Source organism: Plecotus auritus (assembly GCF_963455305.1).
Source record: "Plecotus auritus genome assembly, chromosome: 7".
NCBI classification, from domain to species: domain Eukaryota; kingdom Metazoa; phylum Chordata; class Mammalia; order Chiroptera; family Vespertilionidae; genus Plecotus; species Plecotus auritus.
The window spans coordinates 68,686,450-68,702,280 of record NC_137774.1 but is presented as its reverse complement, the minus strand read 5'-3'; the positions used below and the strand labels follow the sequence as shown (position 1 = coordinate 68,702,280).

At 57.5% G+C, this 15,831-nt stretch overlaps 1 protein-coding gene across 1 annotated transcript; it reads left to right on the top strand.

Moving 5' to 3' along the window:
- Positions 1-388: 388 nt before the first annotated feature.
- Positions 389-14,477, top strand: IL21R (interleukin 21 receptor; the record flags this gene model as incomplete). The annotated part of the gene is made up of 8 exons (XM_080682815.1): positions 389-437; positions 2,432-2,534; positions 4,835-5,034; positions 7,607-7,752; positions 8,823-9,000; positions 9,438-9,537; positions 11,686-11,767; positions 13,197-14,477. 8 exons carry the CDS (start codon positions 389-391, stop codon positions 13,968-13,970), a joined length of 1,632 nt encoding a protein of 543 aa, XP_080538941.1. The 3' UTR covers positions 13,971-14,477.
- Positions 14,478-15,831: the final 1,354 nt, after the last annotated feature.

The window sequence follows — 15,831 nt, the reverse complement described above, 5'->3', positions numbered from 1 at the left end:
GCAAACCAGTGTCCCCTCCCTGCTCCTTCTTCCTTAGCTGCATAAATGCCCACATTTAATCCCACACACAGTGTAGACTAAGTGTGTGTGTGAGAGCAGCGAGCCCCTCCCTCTTTGAACTCACCTGTCATTTATGACTATGTAAGGGGGACAGGAAGAAGATGGGAGAAGTGGGAGAGGGCTCCACGGGGAGCTGTTTTTAAGGGGCAGGAATTCTTGAGAGTGTCCTCAGGCTCCTCAAAATCTCGTTTTTCTGAGACACATTCAGGAATCTGAGGCAAGTCTTCCAAGGGAGGGATGGGGACAGAGGGAGGCTGTCCAGGGTCCCTTGATCCCCAGGCTGGGTCCCACCGTCTGCTGTGCGTCTCTTGCAGGCCCCGGAGTCAGCATGCCGCGTGGCTGGGCTGCCCCTCTGCTCCTGCTGGTGCTCCAGGGCGGTGAGTCGCTGGCCCGCCTCTGCAGCGGGAGGGCGGGTGGGCCTGTGGGCTCTGGGTCAGAGTCCATGGCACGTGTCCACTCAAGGCGGACACAGGTGGAGCAGCGAGCTCTCCACAAACCAGAATTCACCCACTCAGAGCGCTTCATAGCCAAGTTCGGGCAGGTCCAAGCAGCCCTGCCCCAGCTTGGGTCTTTGAGGCTCACTGGGGCGCTGGGAGACCGCATCCTGCATTCCCGAAGCCCTGCCGTGGCGGCTCCAGACCCCCTTCCCGCGAGGAAGTCCTGCCTCTGGTCCCACCTCAGCTTCTCCTAGACCAGGGGTGGGCAAACTTTTTGACTCGAGGGCCACAATGGGTTCTTAAACTGGACCGGAGGGCCGGAACAAAAGCATGGATGGAGTGTTTGTGTGAACTAATATAAATTCAAAGTAAAGGAGCGGAGGGGAGAGCAAGAGAACCCTCCGCTCTTTCGGCTCCGCGGGCCGGATAGAATAGCCGAACGGGCCGGATCCGGCCCGCGGGCCGTAGTTTGCCCACGGCTGTCCTAGGGGAAGCTCTTCAACCATGACCGGGCTGCCCTCAGGTGCTGATGCTCCCCTTGGGGAAGAGGGGGTGGGGACCGAAGTAGCCAGAACCTCCAAGGTTCTGGAGAAGCTATAGTTGCGGGGGGCGGGGAGGATGTCAGATACGGAGCTGGGGAAGGCCAGGAGTTAGACACGGGGCATGGCCAGGGCTGAGCGATGCAGCACGCAGGCTCCAATGGGGCTGAACGGGCGCAGCCACTCGCTGACCATCAGCATTTCTCTCTGGTTTTTACTCAAAGACCCAGAGCATCGAATAGCTCCTTCAGCAAACAGGTGTCAGGCTCCTGCCCTGGGCCTTGCTGAGTGGCTGCACTCTGCCCTGGCTCTCACAGGCATTTGGGGTACCCACCACAGCACCATCTGTGGGCACCAATAGCAAGCCCCGCTATGCATGGGTGCCGAGCACCATCTCAGCCCATGCTCCTGACAGCCCACCAGGTCCATGCCAAGCGCTGCCCAGTTCTCAGTTGGGAAAACTGGCTCTGAGAGGGTCAGGGACAGTCATGGCCACAGACAGGCGGCGGCAGCCTTGGGGTCAGGTCACAGATCTGCTGATTCCCGTGGTCACCTGGCTTTGCTGCTTTCCTTGAGCACGGGCTGCACGTGTGATAATAGCACATGCTCACCCCCACACCCTCCAGGGACCAGGTGGTGGCCCGAGTGGCCTGAGGCACGTGTCCACACGTTGATAACTGCAGGCCAGGGTTTTTTACTCCCTCTGGTCCCTGATGTCACCTCCATCCAAAAGCAGTCCTCATCCTCCACAAAGTGCCCGGGACAGGGCCTGCCACCTCCCAGAGGGGAGCGAGAGCAGGAGTCATTTCCCAGCTCAGGCCCGTGGGAGGCCTCTGAGGCCACGCCCAGGAAGACAGTGTTCTGTCCGGTAGCAATCCAGGACTTTCCAGAGCGGTGCTCCGGGCTCAGAGCCCCGCTTCTGACCTGGGTCTTCATTAGTCACGGGAAAGTAAGGAAAAGCCATTGAAAATGAATCTACTTAAGCAGGGGAACACATTTCTGGTAAATGGTGGGAGGGAGGGGGGAAGAGCAGCATTGGCATTCGATCTTCTAAAACAAAACTAAAACTTACTACGTTTATTTTGTTGAATATTGAACACAGTTTAGATTATGACCCACTTAGTTAATTCCATCTCATTAGGAGTGTCTTGTCCCCATCGCTGGCCTTGAAACTTTGGGGGCTCAGACAAGGAATCTTAGGGGACAAGGACTTCCTTGCCTCAGTCCCACATCTTAGTGGTCCCTGACTCGCCATGTTCATCCTTGCCCTGGGGCCCCGCCTCCACTCATCCTCCAGCCCTGGACCAGCGGGGGTGGGGGTGGGTGGGCGGGGAGCAAGGAGCTCTGCAGACCCTCCCAGCCCCTACCAAGGCCTCTCTCTCCCTCGCCCTGCAGCCTGGGGTTGCTCAGACCTTGTCTGCTACACCGATTACTTCCAGACGGTCACCTGCTTCCTGGAGACGTGGCCCCTCCACCCCAGCATTCTCACCCTCACCTGGTAAGTGGCTGGGCCTCACCAGCCCTAGGAGTGCTCCTCAGGGGAGCATGGTCCCAGGACAGGACCACAGGAGACCAGGAGCTAGGTTGGACCTACTGTGTGCCAGGCAGGTAGTTTAGCAATAAAAACAAGGGCTGCCACTTCCTGGGGGCTCACTCAGCAACTTCACCCACAGCATTTGGTTTCACCCCAAGAAAGACGGTGAGATGGGAATCACTGTGCCCATCTTGCAGGCCACCACCCAGGGCTCGTGGGACTTGTCCAGAGAGTGATTGAGAGGTGCAGGGCAGCTCTGTCCAGCTCTAAGGCCATTCTCTGTCACTCGCACAGGCCTGACGATGGCTTTGAGACGCCGAGGTGACCGGACTCCCACACGATGTTTTTGAGCACTTAGTACATGCCAGGCAGCCTGCCATGTGCTTCGCATGAATGGCCACCTCCAGTCCTCACCATTATGACTCTCATTTTACAAGTGAGGGCACTGAAGTTCAGAGAGGTTATGCAACTTGCCCTAGGTCACACAGCCAGTGAATGGCAGACCTGGTTTCAAATACAGGCAGCCTGATTCCAAACTCCATGGGTCCGTATAAGTCCATACTGTTAAAGAAAAAAATCATTCATGACACTTGTTCAAGAACGGTGGGGCAGACTTTATTTAAGACCACCGTGATAGGCGTAGGGGCCACTGCACAGGGTTTTGCTGATTGGGCTCAACTCGGAACACAACAAGGAAAAGTTGGGTTTATAGCCAAGGAGCAGGGTGGGGTCAGTGCATGGAAACCACTAGGAGGAAACATCAGGGGTCAGAGGGCTTCGGGCTAAACCGACCTAACAGGGCTCTTGCTGAGGCAGCCCAGGGGCTGGTGGAGGAGGAGGAGCCCACTTCGGTATTGCGGGTGGGGATTCTGGCTGGACTGACTTAGAGGAGTCTTGCTCAAAGTAGACGATGCAGAGACAGACACGGAAACCCAAAAGTCAGGGCCACGTTGAGGAGAGTTCAGAGGAGCCTGCGTAGAGTGTGGTCACAGAGAGACGTTGCCATCATCCACTCACTCATCCGTTCATACAGAACACTTCGATTAAGCTCCTGCCTGACGCGTGCAGGCACCAGTGACTCAGCAGAGGCCCAGCCGTGAGGTCCCAGGTGTCCTGGAGCTGACACACGACAGCGGGAGTGGCTGGCGAGACAGATACACACATGAGCAGCCCGCAGGATGCTTTCTGAGTACAATGAGTGCTGTCAAGAACAGGAAACTGGACCACGGGGTAGAGAGCAAGTGACGAGGGGCAGGGCTCAAGGGGTCAGGCAGGCCTCTGTGAGTGAGGAGGAGGCAGCAGTGAGCTGGGGAAGGGCCTTCCAGGCAGAGGGCACTGCATGTGCAAAGGGCCCAGGCGGGAAGAGCTGGAGCGTTTGAGGCATAGTGAGGAGGTCGGTGTGGCCAGAGGGGGCTGAGCCAGCGTGAGGGGGAACAGCAAGTACAGGCGGCGAGAGGTTGGCAGGGCCGGGCTCTGTGGTGTGGGCGGTGAGAAGCCACTGCGGAGTGTTAGGCAGGGGAGTGACAGGGACCTTTTAAAGGCCCCCTTGGCTGCTGTGCAAGTGAAAGAGATCGCAGGGAGGGTGGGCAAGGCGAGGACCCCACCAGGCAGCCATCGCAGTGTCCAGGCTGGAGGCTTGGAGAGCATTGATTCAGGAGACATTTCTATTCCAGCCAACATTTAGCAGCGATCTGAACCCACACATCCATACCGTCATGTTCCGAGCCTGAATTTGTAGGTAGGGAAAAAAGAATAGCTGGTGAACTTCTATTCGTCCTTCAAAACCCATTGTTTCTGCCCAGTGGGAGTTAAAAAGCCAGCACATTTCCCCCAACCCCATATTAACTACCTCCCTGGAAGTTCATCAGAGCAGGATGGAGCTTCGTGTGGCTCTTGGTTCGGTGTTCGGTGGATTTTGGATGGAAGGAGAGTGGGAAGGAGGCCTGAAATGCTTAGCGCCCTTCCTGTAGGACAGTGATCCAGGTGATGGAATGGACAGGGACAGAGTTAGAAGACATTCAGGCAAGAATGGCCCAATTTCTGAAGTTGAGAGTTGCTTCTCTAAGTGATATAGTGAGTTCTGGTCTCTTGAAGGCGTGCACGCCCGGAGCCTGGACTAATCCACCAGGGATGCTCCAGGGGAGGGTATACCTTCCCTGGGGAAGGGTTGGTTGGACTAGGTGAGCTCCAGCCCCATCTCCAGCCCCTCCCGTGCACTGAGCCCCGCCGGCCACTAGCCGTGACTGGTTGCTCTGTCCTTGAAGGCAAGACCCCTACGGAGAATTGGAGGATGAGGTCACCTCTTGCAGCCTCCACCGGTCCACGCACAATGCCACTCACGCAAAATACACGTGCCACATGGATGTGTTCCGCTTCATGGCCGACGACATTTTCAGTGTCAACATGACAGACCAGTCTGGCAACCGCTCCGAGGAGTGTGGCAGCTTTGTCCTGGCCGAGAGCAGTGAGTACTCCTTGGAGGAGAACCCAGGTGGGGTTGGGCCCCGTGCTCCCTGGGCCAGCTCCCCTGGCCCCCACAAACTGACCTGTCCTCCGCCCTGCCTCTCGTTGGAGTTTGGCCCTGTAGGTGCGGTGTTTGCCAGGTGTGGGGTGGCAGCTGGGCCTGGCCTGAACCACAGACAGGCAGCCGGGGTGTGAAGGAGCTGCCGGGACCGGGGCCTGGGGCTGCAGTTCTGGTTCAGCCCTGGTGACCTTGCACTATAGGACGAGAGCCTTTTAGCTCTGACCTCTGGGATTTTTTCCCATTATGAGGCAAGTGGGGGACACTAAGTCATAAGAGAAAATCCCCCCAAGTTTTCTTCCATCATTAGCTCCAGGAGGTAGGGCGGAGGCCCAGGACAGAAGGGACCTGGCTGGTGGAAGCAGTTGTCTTTGTGGGTTCAGGGCCAAGGTGGGGCAGGGAAGGGCCGGAGGCAGCTTTAGTCTGATGTATACGTGAAGTGGGGTGTCCAGGTAGGGAGTGAGAAGCCTGTCCCTAGAGGCATGCAAAAACGAACTGCCAAGGGAATCCTGCCCTCAGGAAGGCGCAGGCCCTGAGGTTTGGCAGATTGTGCCTCCAGGTCCCAGTGGAGGGGCGAGGGGATAAGCAGGTGTCTGTCATTTGCACTCTGGTGGTCCAGGTCTGTACTACTTTGCTGAGTGGATGCCACACCACAGAGCATGTGAGCAAAGCTTCACGCACAGCCAGACTTTCACACACACACACACACACGGACACACACACGAACACACATATACACACACACAGACACACACACACACGGACACACATACACACACATGGACACACACACACACATACAGACACACCCAGACTTTCTCACACACACACACACACACACACACACAACGGACACACTCACACACGGACACACACACATACAGACACACCCAGACTTTCTCACACACACACACACACACACACACGGACACACTCACACTCATAAACCCCCTCAACCCCTGGCCTAGACAGCACAGATACAGAGGCCCACATTTTCATGTTTATGCACACGCATGCGCACACATGCACACGGCTACACACAGGCACACTCACTCGGCCGTTTAGATCCAGGTGTGCTGGTTTACCAAGCAGGGATGCCCTCCTATCTCCCTGAGAGAGCTGGGCAGTCAGAGGAGGGCACAGGGCAGGGCTGCCCCTGCACCTGACATTTCTCCGGCCCTCCCTCCCTGCTCCTGCCAGGGTCTGAGGCCAGGCCTGTGCTCAGCGGTGGAGGAGGCAGTACTCTGTCCCTGGGCAGCCTCCTCAGCCCCTACGTCCTCCTGGGCCCTGGGCTGCACCAGCATCTCCCAAGTTCCCCTTTGAATGGGTCCTTACCAGCCAGCCAGGCCCTAAGGACACTGACAACCAGGCCCCCTCCGGCCTGGGAGGAGAGAGAAGGGCTGAGGGACTATTCCAGTTCAGAGGGGCCCACGGCTGAGAGAGCAGCCCCCACAAAGCGCTCAGCACGGGTGTGAATGTGCACCTCAAGCCGTGGGGCGGAGCGGAGGCAGCTTCAGAGCTCCTTTGGGAACACGTGGATTTAACAGACATTTCGTGAGGGCCTACTGTGGGCCGGACTCTGTCCTCGGAGTGCAGGCACAGCACTGACCCAGGAGAACTAACCCTCTGCCCCAAGCTCAGATCCCAGAGAGGGGGTGGCAAGCAGCTCGGCGGAGGCGGGGGTGGGCACAGACCCCCTTCCTCTACAGGAGCAGCTTGCCTGGCTCCCCTGACGTTACCTCCTTCTCCACTTAGTTTGGTGCATGAACTTTCACTCCGTGTGATAGGAACTGATTCCCTTTTCCCAGAGAGGAAATGAAGGCATGGACTGTGGCTTGTCCTGCTCAGGTTGAAAACAGATTTGGGAGGGGCCCCCGGGGTCGCGTGTGTGGTCCAGATCGCTGCTCTTACACTTTCCAGGAGGTGTCTGTGAGGTGAGGGCGGGCACACTCAGGGCCCACTGCGGGTCGGGCTCTCAGCTGGTAGCTTCTCGCCAGACCAGGAAAGACACTCAGCATCACTAATTGCAGCTGAGTTCTGCAGAGCAGAGTCATCAGCCCCACGCTGATTTGAGTCTTTGGACTTGTCAGGACGGATGGGGCTCAAAGCACTGACCCCCTCTCTGACAGCAGAACTAGAGAACCTGCAGGTGTGGCCAACAGGTGGCTTAGGAAGGTTCTGGGTCAGTAGCTAACTTGAACATTGAGAGATTTTCTACAATAATCTGGCCTTCCTGGCCACTGGTCTGCATTCCTGCCCGGCCACTGTGCGCTGGGAGGGCTCTTTATAGTTCAGTGCCCACACCTGCTTCACCCGTATCTGTCACCTGCCGCCTCTGAATTTGCAACCCCAAAGCAGCCCATTTTTCAGATGAATAAACTGAGGCCCGGAGACAGGGGAAGCTTCACCCAGCCACCCGGGGCCACTAACCCTGATCACATAAAGATGGGCCACCAGAGCATGTTCAGCGAATACAAATCTCACCCATTTTATCTTCCTGGCTTTTTTCTTTAAGTCAAGCTGTCGCCTCCTTTCAACGTGACTGTGACCTTCTCGGGACATTATAACATCTCCTGGAGCTCCAATTATGATTCGTACCCACTCAAGGGCAAACTGCAGTATGAGCTGCAGTACAGGAAGCGGGGAGACCCCTGGACACAGGTGAGACTGCAGAGAATGGGGGGCAGGGAAGGGGGGGGCAGTGCAGCGATCCAGGTTGGGGAGGGGAGTGCCTGGGAGATAGGTGAGCAGGTCATTCACAGCCAAGAGTGGACACCCAGGACACACCCAGGATGGAGCCCCCTTTGCATGTGCTCAAGCTGCCCCTCCCCTTCTCCCTGGGGTAGGAGACCCCTTAAAACGGTCTCCTTCCTGTTCCCATCCCTTCTCTACCAGCTGCCAGAGGAAGGGGCTGGTGCCTCTGCAGGCCCCGCCTCACGTCTAGCAACAGTGGTTGTTTCAGAAGTGGGGATTTGGGACCGTCCCACTTCGCTTAGGATGGTCGTAGTTGAGGAGTTCCGGAAGCTTCCATAACCAAAAAGTCTAGGGTCAGAAGGACATTGTTTCCAAGGTGAAGGCCCAGCGTGTCCTCTGTCTAGGTGAAGGCCCAGGGTGTCCTCTGTCTAGGTGAAGGCCCAGGGTGTCCTCTGTCTAGGTGAAGGCCCAGGGTGTCCTCTGTCTAGGTGAAGGCCCAGGGTGTCCTCTGTCTAGGTGAAGGCCAGCGTGTCCTCTGTCTAGGTGAAGGCCAGCGTGTCCTCTGTCTAGGTGCCAGAGAGTCCCATGTGGCCGCTGCTTAGAAGTGCTCTAGCCTCCTCTACTCTTTAGAATGGTCCCAGTTGGAGGTTTTCATTGTTTGGAATGTCCCTGTGGAAGACTTCCCAAGGTTTCCACGCCTAAGACGCCTGTGGTGGAAGCCTTTCAGATGCCCGCTGTCCAGAATACCCGCTGTCTGGAATGCTGCCAGCTAAGCATTGCCAGGAGTGGACATTGCTGCTCCTGGGACAGCCCCCGTCCCAGCAGGGAGGGTCCCCTGCTGTGGGATCAGAGAGCAATGAACAAAGCATCGTGATGAGGCAAGGCCGAGAGGTGCACACACTGCAGCGGCCCGGAACTCCAGCTGGCGCCTGGCTCTCGGGGAGCGAGTGCAGACCTCAGGAGAGGGCTGGGAGGGGTTCTGCTGGAGGCCGGGCTGCCTGCTCGCCCAGACAGCGCGTCCTTCCCTGTGCTGGCAGCGTCCGGGGAGAAAGCTGATCTCAGTGGACGTAAGGAGTGTCTCCCTCCTGCCCTTGGAGTTCCACAAAGGCTCCAGCTATGAGCTGCAGGTGCGGGCGGGGCCCCAGCCCGGCTCCTCCTTCCAGGGGGCTTGGAGCGAGTGGAGTGACCCGGTCCTCTTTCACACCCAGCCAGAAGGTAGGTGGGAAGCGGGGTGGACACCCACTCTTTGTGCCAAGCCTTGTCCTGAGCCCTGTGACGTCCAGCATGGTGCAAGGTATCCACTCAGCTGAGCATCCCAGGTGTAGCCATTTGACAGTTCAGGAGCCCCTGCTTGCCAGGCCCGCGTGGGGTGCCAGGGGCTTCTCCTGACAGGCTGTGTGTATTCCTACCAGTCTGTGAAGTAAGCATCAATATCCCCATTTTGTAAATGAGCAAACAGAGGCCCAGCAAGATAAAGTCACTTACCTGGGTTGGGGGTGGGAGGGGGTTTGAACCCCCACCCATCTCACTTCAAGACACCCGAAGCCTTCCCGGCCCCTTCCACTCCACCCAGACCCCCTGCCCACCACATCCACGCCACGTGCCTCTGTAGAGGTGGGTTCCATGTGACCCAGTATGTGCTTCTTCCCCAGAGCTAAAGGGAGGCTGGCACACGGACCTGCTCTATCTCTTCCTGGTCTTCACGCTCCCCATCCTTGTCTACTTAGGACTGAAGATCCGCCTGCCTTGGAGGTGAGGCCAGGGGCTCAGGGAGGTGGGGGATGGGGTCAGCCTGGGCCACAGCCCTCTGTGACTCGCCCAGGGCCAGGGACACACCAGTCATAGACAGTGATCATGACAGTGGTGGTGACAATGACCAGCTCCCGGTTTCCTACGTGCTGGGCACTCACTCAGCCCTCACAGCAGCCCATGAGCTCGATGCAAGCAATGACCTCCAGGCCCAGAGTCGGCAAGGGCCTTGCCCAATGCACACGGCTATGAAATGAAGGAGGCGGACTCTGAGCCCTGTGCTCTATTTTTTGTTTTGTTTTTTTTTTTTTGGTGAATCCTCACTGGAGGATCTTTTCTCCATTGAATTTTTAGAAAGAGTGGAAGGGAGGAAAGCTGGGAGGGAGGGAGAGAGAGAAAGAGAGAAACATCAGTGTGAGAGAGCCACATCCATTGGTTGCTTCCTACACATGTTCCAACCGGGGCTGGGATCAAACCTGCAACCCAGGTATGTGGCCTTGACCGAGAATTGAACCTTTGATGTGTGGGCCGACGCTCTAACCACTGAGCCATGGGCCAGGGCTGAACCCTGTGCTCTTAACAGTGGCCTCAGCTGTGATTGTGTCAGTGAATTTTAAGCTTTGACCTGGGGGGCACGAGGGACGGCCAGGTGGGGTGACCCACCCTCACCCCCTCTGCTTCAACCTGAGGTTTTGCTTTCATTTGTTATGTATTGGTTTCTGCTGAACATGGTCCTTGAGAGAAAGGTGCTGCTGACGGAAAGTCCACCCTGGGCTCCCCTGGCCTCCGAGAGTGCTGCTGGCTGCGGTGGGCCCGCTGCCGGTGCCGAGCCTTGGCAGCGCATCCTGGTCCTCTCGGTCTAGAGCAGGGGTGGGCAAACTTTTTGACTCGAGGGCCACAATGGGTTCTTAAACTGGACCGGAGGTCCAGAACAAAAGCATGGATGGAGTGTTTGTGTGAACTAATATAAATTCAAAGTAAACATCATTACATAAAAGGGTACGGTCTTTTTTTATTTTATTTCAATAGTTTTATTCATTTCAAACATTTTAACAAGAAGAATGTAAACACTAATTATTATAATTTGAAACTTCAAAAAATGGAGGAATCATAGCACAATAACATACCTTATATTGAAGATGGCAAAGGCAAAATAAAATTGCCTAACAAAGGAAAGGTACAAAAGCCTTTCAAATTGAACTTAAATATAATAAAATAATTTAAAACTAAAACAAATAGAAAAGAACAAAGTGTGTAAACAGTAAATTAAACATTTTCTTTCGTGCAACTTCCAAATTATGCCCGGGACGTAGATGTAGATGGCAATGTAGACTGGGTTGAAAGGTTTTTGGTCTTTAAAACATCAACTTCAGTGGGAACAGTGTTGTTGGTCTCCTTTTTAGCTAATGCTCTGATACTGTGCTCTCCAGGGGCGTGTCTCCCTACATCACCACGATAACGTGTCTACGCATTCCCAGGGTGATGTCGGGGGACGCGTCCGTGGGCATTACAAGGAGCCTCTGGAAGATTGAGAGGTTGTTTCTTCTACTGAATGGGCGGATATAAATCTGCCCACTCAGAAAAAGGAGCTGCGGCCGTGTTTCCCGATGTTGCCATGTTAACACTGCTGCTGGTGAAGGAGCAGAGGGGCGAGCAAGAGAACCCTTCGCTCTTTCGGCTCCGCGGGCCGGATAGAACAGCCGAACGGGCCGGATCCGGGCCGTGGGCCGTAGTTTGCCCACGGCTGGCCTAGAGACTCAGAGCCGGAGGCAGTGCTGTGGCCCAGGGCGCTCCTGGTGCTGGGCGCCGGGTGTACCCGCCGAATCCCCCACAGCCCTGAGGAGCTGGCCCTTTGCCCACCTGGTCCTAGAGGAGGAGTCGGGGCTCAGAGGGGCAGCACTCGCCAAGCACACAACGGGCAGTGGAGCCCTTGTTCCTTCAGGAGCCATGGGCAACTTGCTGCCTCAGTGGGCAGATGTGGGCATTGCAGCTCAGGGCAGGCGAGGGGTGGGGGGCAGGGTGGAAAGGAGGCACTTGGGTGTGTCTTGGGAGGCGCTGAGACTCCTGTAGGACAAAGTTGGGGAGCATCTGAGGGGGAGGCCGGGCTGCCCTCCGCGAGATCGGGGGGCTTACTTCTCTCTGCCCTCCCAGGCTGTGGAAGGTGTGGGTGCAGGTACCCAGCCCAGAGCCATTCTTCCAGCACCTGTATGTGAGCCACAGTGGGAACTTCAAGGTGAGAGCCCCACCTGACCAGCCCCCTGACGCCTCTTACCCTCTCCGGAGCCACCTCCAGCCCCAGCCCCAGCCCCAGCCCCAGCCCCAGCCCCAGCCCCAGCCCCAGCTGCAGGCCCAGCCAGGCCAGAAGCCAGACCTCGGTCTTGGCATCTGCTAAGTGCAGGAAGTAATTCCGGGGCAGAGTTCATCAAGATCATGCAGTCTTTTCCAGCCCCAGGGGCCACCTGGGGGTGGGTTGGGCCCGGTGCACCCTTGGGCCACAAATTGGCTTCCTGGTTCTTAGATGCCCTGGTGTGAGGGTGGAGAGGGAGCAGGTTCTGGAAAGGGATGGACCCGCCTGCAAAGTGCACCAACCCCCTGCCAAGCTTCAACCATGACAGCCACCGCAGCGCCCACGGTTCTCTGGGCCCATTTACCGCTCAACACCCACCCTGGGTGGCGGGAGGGCCTCCCACAGAAAGGATGTGGTGAGGTGGAGCCTGGAAGTCAGGAAATGTGGGCTGGCGCATTGATTGAGCTCCTGCCAGCTGCCTGGAGCTGCGCTGAGTGCTCTGGGCTCCACCCCACACGCTTCCCCGCAACCCCTGCAGGGCAGACGCTCCACCCCTGGGGCCTGTGAGGAGACCCTGCTCAGATCGCAGAAGTGGCTTTAGTGGGCAGGGGAGGAGCGTGGACGCCAGCCCACGTGGATGGACCCTTCCTCTTTCCTCTGCACCGTCCCAGAGCCTCCGACATCACCTCTATTTTGTATCCATTTTACCAGTACTCATAGCAGTCGCTATGTCCTGGGCAGATATTAACTCATTTAATGCTCACAGCAACCCTGAGGGGTGGGTACTATGCGCAGGCCCACTTCACAGATGAGGACACTGAGGCCCAGAGAGAGTAAGTAACTGGCTCAAGGCCACACAGCTGAGAAGTGACTAAGATGAGCATTCTAAGATGAGCTTTCCAAGGGCGATAGGCTCAAGTCGAGAAGGGAACCCTGTGTCAAGAGGGGGATCCTCAGCGCTTAGGGGCCGCTGCCTCAGTCCCTCATGACCCCACACTTCTTAGCCACTGTGCACACATAGGCCATTCCAAGTTGGCAATTTCTCATTCAGTTAAACTTTTCTTGGCCACTGACTGTGTGCCAGGCACTGTGTGAGCCTCAGGGATGCAGCTGTGACCAGAAGAACCAGGACTTGTGCCCTGGCCGAGTGTCCACTCTAGTGGGGACACAAACAGGAGAATGCTGGGTTTTAAGAAATGAAACAGGGACAGGTGAGGGCTCTGTCACTCAGACCTCAGGGTCTCCTGTCCCCATGTGACCACAACTGAGGAATTTTGGCCCCTGCAGGCCACCGAGCCACCCAGGGTCTGAGTTTATACCCTACCCGGCCCCCGTCCCATGCATGACCCTCCCTCCCTCCCATTCTCTCTCACAGAAATGGGTGGGCACGCCCTTCACTGCCTCCAGCCTGGACCTAGGCCCCTGGAGCCCAGGGGTGCCCTCGCCCTTGGAGATGTACAACTGCGGCCCCCTGCTGAGTGCAGCCCAGGCGCTGGAGACCACGCTGCTGCCCGTGCGTGCAGATCTGGTGGAAACCGACGGCGCCCCTGAGCCTGAGCCCGAGCCGGGCTCCTGGGACCCTGCCCCTTGCACTGGCAGTGCGGGCAGCTCAGCTTACAGCCAGGAGGGGGACCGGCCCTATGGCCTGGTGTCCATCGACACGGTGACCGTGGTGGGTGCAGAGGAGCCGTGCGCCTGGCCCTGTACCTGTGGGGAAGATGGCTACCCAGCCCTGAATCTGGACGCTGGCCTGGAGCCTGGCCCGGGCACCGAGGACCCACTCCTGGGCTCCGGGGCCACAGTCTTGTCCTGTGGCTGTGTTGCAGCTGGTGGCCCTGCCAGGCTGGGGGGCCCCCTGGGCAGCCTCCTTGACAAACTGATGCTGCCCCTTGAAGATGAGGCGGGTTGGGCGCCAGGGCCGCCTTGGGGTGGTGGGCCACCCAGAGGGGTGTCTGACAGCGAGGTGGGCTCACCCCCCGCCGGCCTGGACATGGACACGTTTGACAGTGGCTTTGCAGGCTCTGACTGCGGCAGCCCCGTGGAGTGTGACTTCACTAGCTCCAGGGACGAAGGGCCCCCCAGGAGCTACCTCCGCCAGTGGGTGGTCATGGCCCCTCCGCCTGCAGGGCCGGGGCCCCAGGCCAGCTAGTGAGGCTGGCGGCTGTTCAGAACCGGCCGTGCCCCCGGGCGGTGAGGCATAGTCACCTGGGCTGTGGTGGGAAGAGGCCTGCAGCCTTTGGTCTCGCGGGGCCTGGAGCCTGGAATTGATGCTGTGTGTGTGGCTCAGGGGCGCACGGGTGTGAGCAGCACGCACGCATGTGCGCACGGTGGCAGGCTCCCTCCCATGGGCTGGCCCCTGGGTCACATTCAAGAATCTGGTCCAGTGCTGCCCACAGGCCTCCTGGGACCAGGACACTGCCTGTGACAGACACCAAGCCCTGCCCCTGGGTCCTTGGGCCTGTATATAGGTCTGAGCCTCGACTCTGACGCCTCCTGGCTGTGCCACCTTGGGGTGTTGCTCCCCGCTCTGGGCTGGGATTTCCTATCTGGACAATGTGGATGGCGTGGCTGACCTTGGGGAGAAATCAGTGCAGTCACCCACCTAGTGTGCAGGCCCAGAGCAGACCCTCAATAAACGTCAGCTTCCTTCCTTCTGAGGTGGGACCAAGGCTTGTGCTAAAGGTGGGTGGGGGCGAGAAAGCAGCCACAGCCTGGGCCTGTGGCCACCCCCACCCTGCAGAGGGGCACTGTGGGGGGAGGGAGGGTAGGAGGTGTTTCCGGGCTTAAAATCAGTCAGCCTTGTCTCTTAAGACAGCCTCCCACCCACCAAAATGTTTTTCTGGCTCCTTCTGCCCATATTTAAATTCCCTTTATGCACCCAAGAAATACTTACTGAGCACAGTGCGTGCTGGGCGTTGAGCCGAGTGCTCAGTGCAGGGTGGGGAGCACAGGCCCAGTGAGCCCCCTGGCACTCGGGTGGGGACAGTGGCAGCAGGAATTGGCAGTCATGACACAGCACTCTCATTTACTCATCTTGGGGAGTTAGGGAAGTCATGATTTGTAAGTCTGTTGAAATGTGAATTAAGAAGCCAAGAAAACAGTTCTCAGCCATGTCTTGAAGGCACGTACCAGACGGTGAATTCAAACGCTACATATTGCACTCTACTCACTTTTATTTTTAAAAGAAAATAGACTGTTTCCCCCCTAAGGGCCTTGACCTTTAGAGGTGACTTTTCAAGACCCTCCAGATGGTGAAAGGCAGCTGGGAGGTGACTCAGAGGCCACTCCAGCGCCCTGAGGGGAATTCCCACCCAGACTGGAACCCCACCTGGACCCGCCTGTCATCCTCCCCGGGGCCGGGCTGAAGGGCCAGGCCTGAAGGAGACAGCTCTGGCTCGTCTCTCCTTTTAGGCAAGTCTCAGCTAGAAGTTGGTCCATCTGAAAGCTTCTCTGTGACTCATCTGTAAAACTGGATGGTTGGGAAAAGTCGCTGAGAGAATGCACGAGTCCGTGGTGTGGAAAGTTCTAGAACATGGATGGTTTTCATAGTGGAACTATTAACCTGGATTAGGTTGTATGTGGCTCGATGGCAGCACAAATGTGAAACCACAGCCCCTGCAAATGTGTGAACAGCCCTCACCACCCCACCATCACCCTAGAGACACCTGAGCCAGGTGTGCTGTGGTTTTCTCACCCTCTTGGGGGCAACAGGTTCTAGGAGACACCTGGTCCCCTAGGGCAGCTGCTCAGCTCTCCACACACACAGCTGTATGCTGGGGGAGGGAAGAAAGAGGGGAACTCCTGGGGCTGACTGATGGCAGGTCCCGGGGTCAGACCAGGGCTCTGGCCTGGGCCAGACATAGCTCTTGACTGACTCCATCTTTGACGGAGCTCAGATCATACACATGGGTGCAACATGAAGACAGGAGCTGGCCCACCTGGGAGGGTGGAGGTGCAGGAAGAGGCTAGATGGCTGGATGATGGCTGGACCTACAGGCACATTGGCGGGT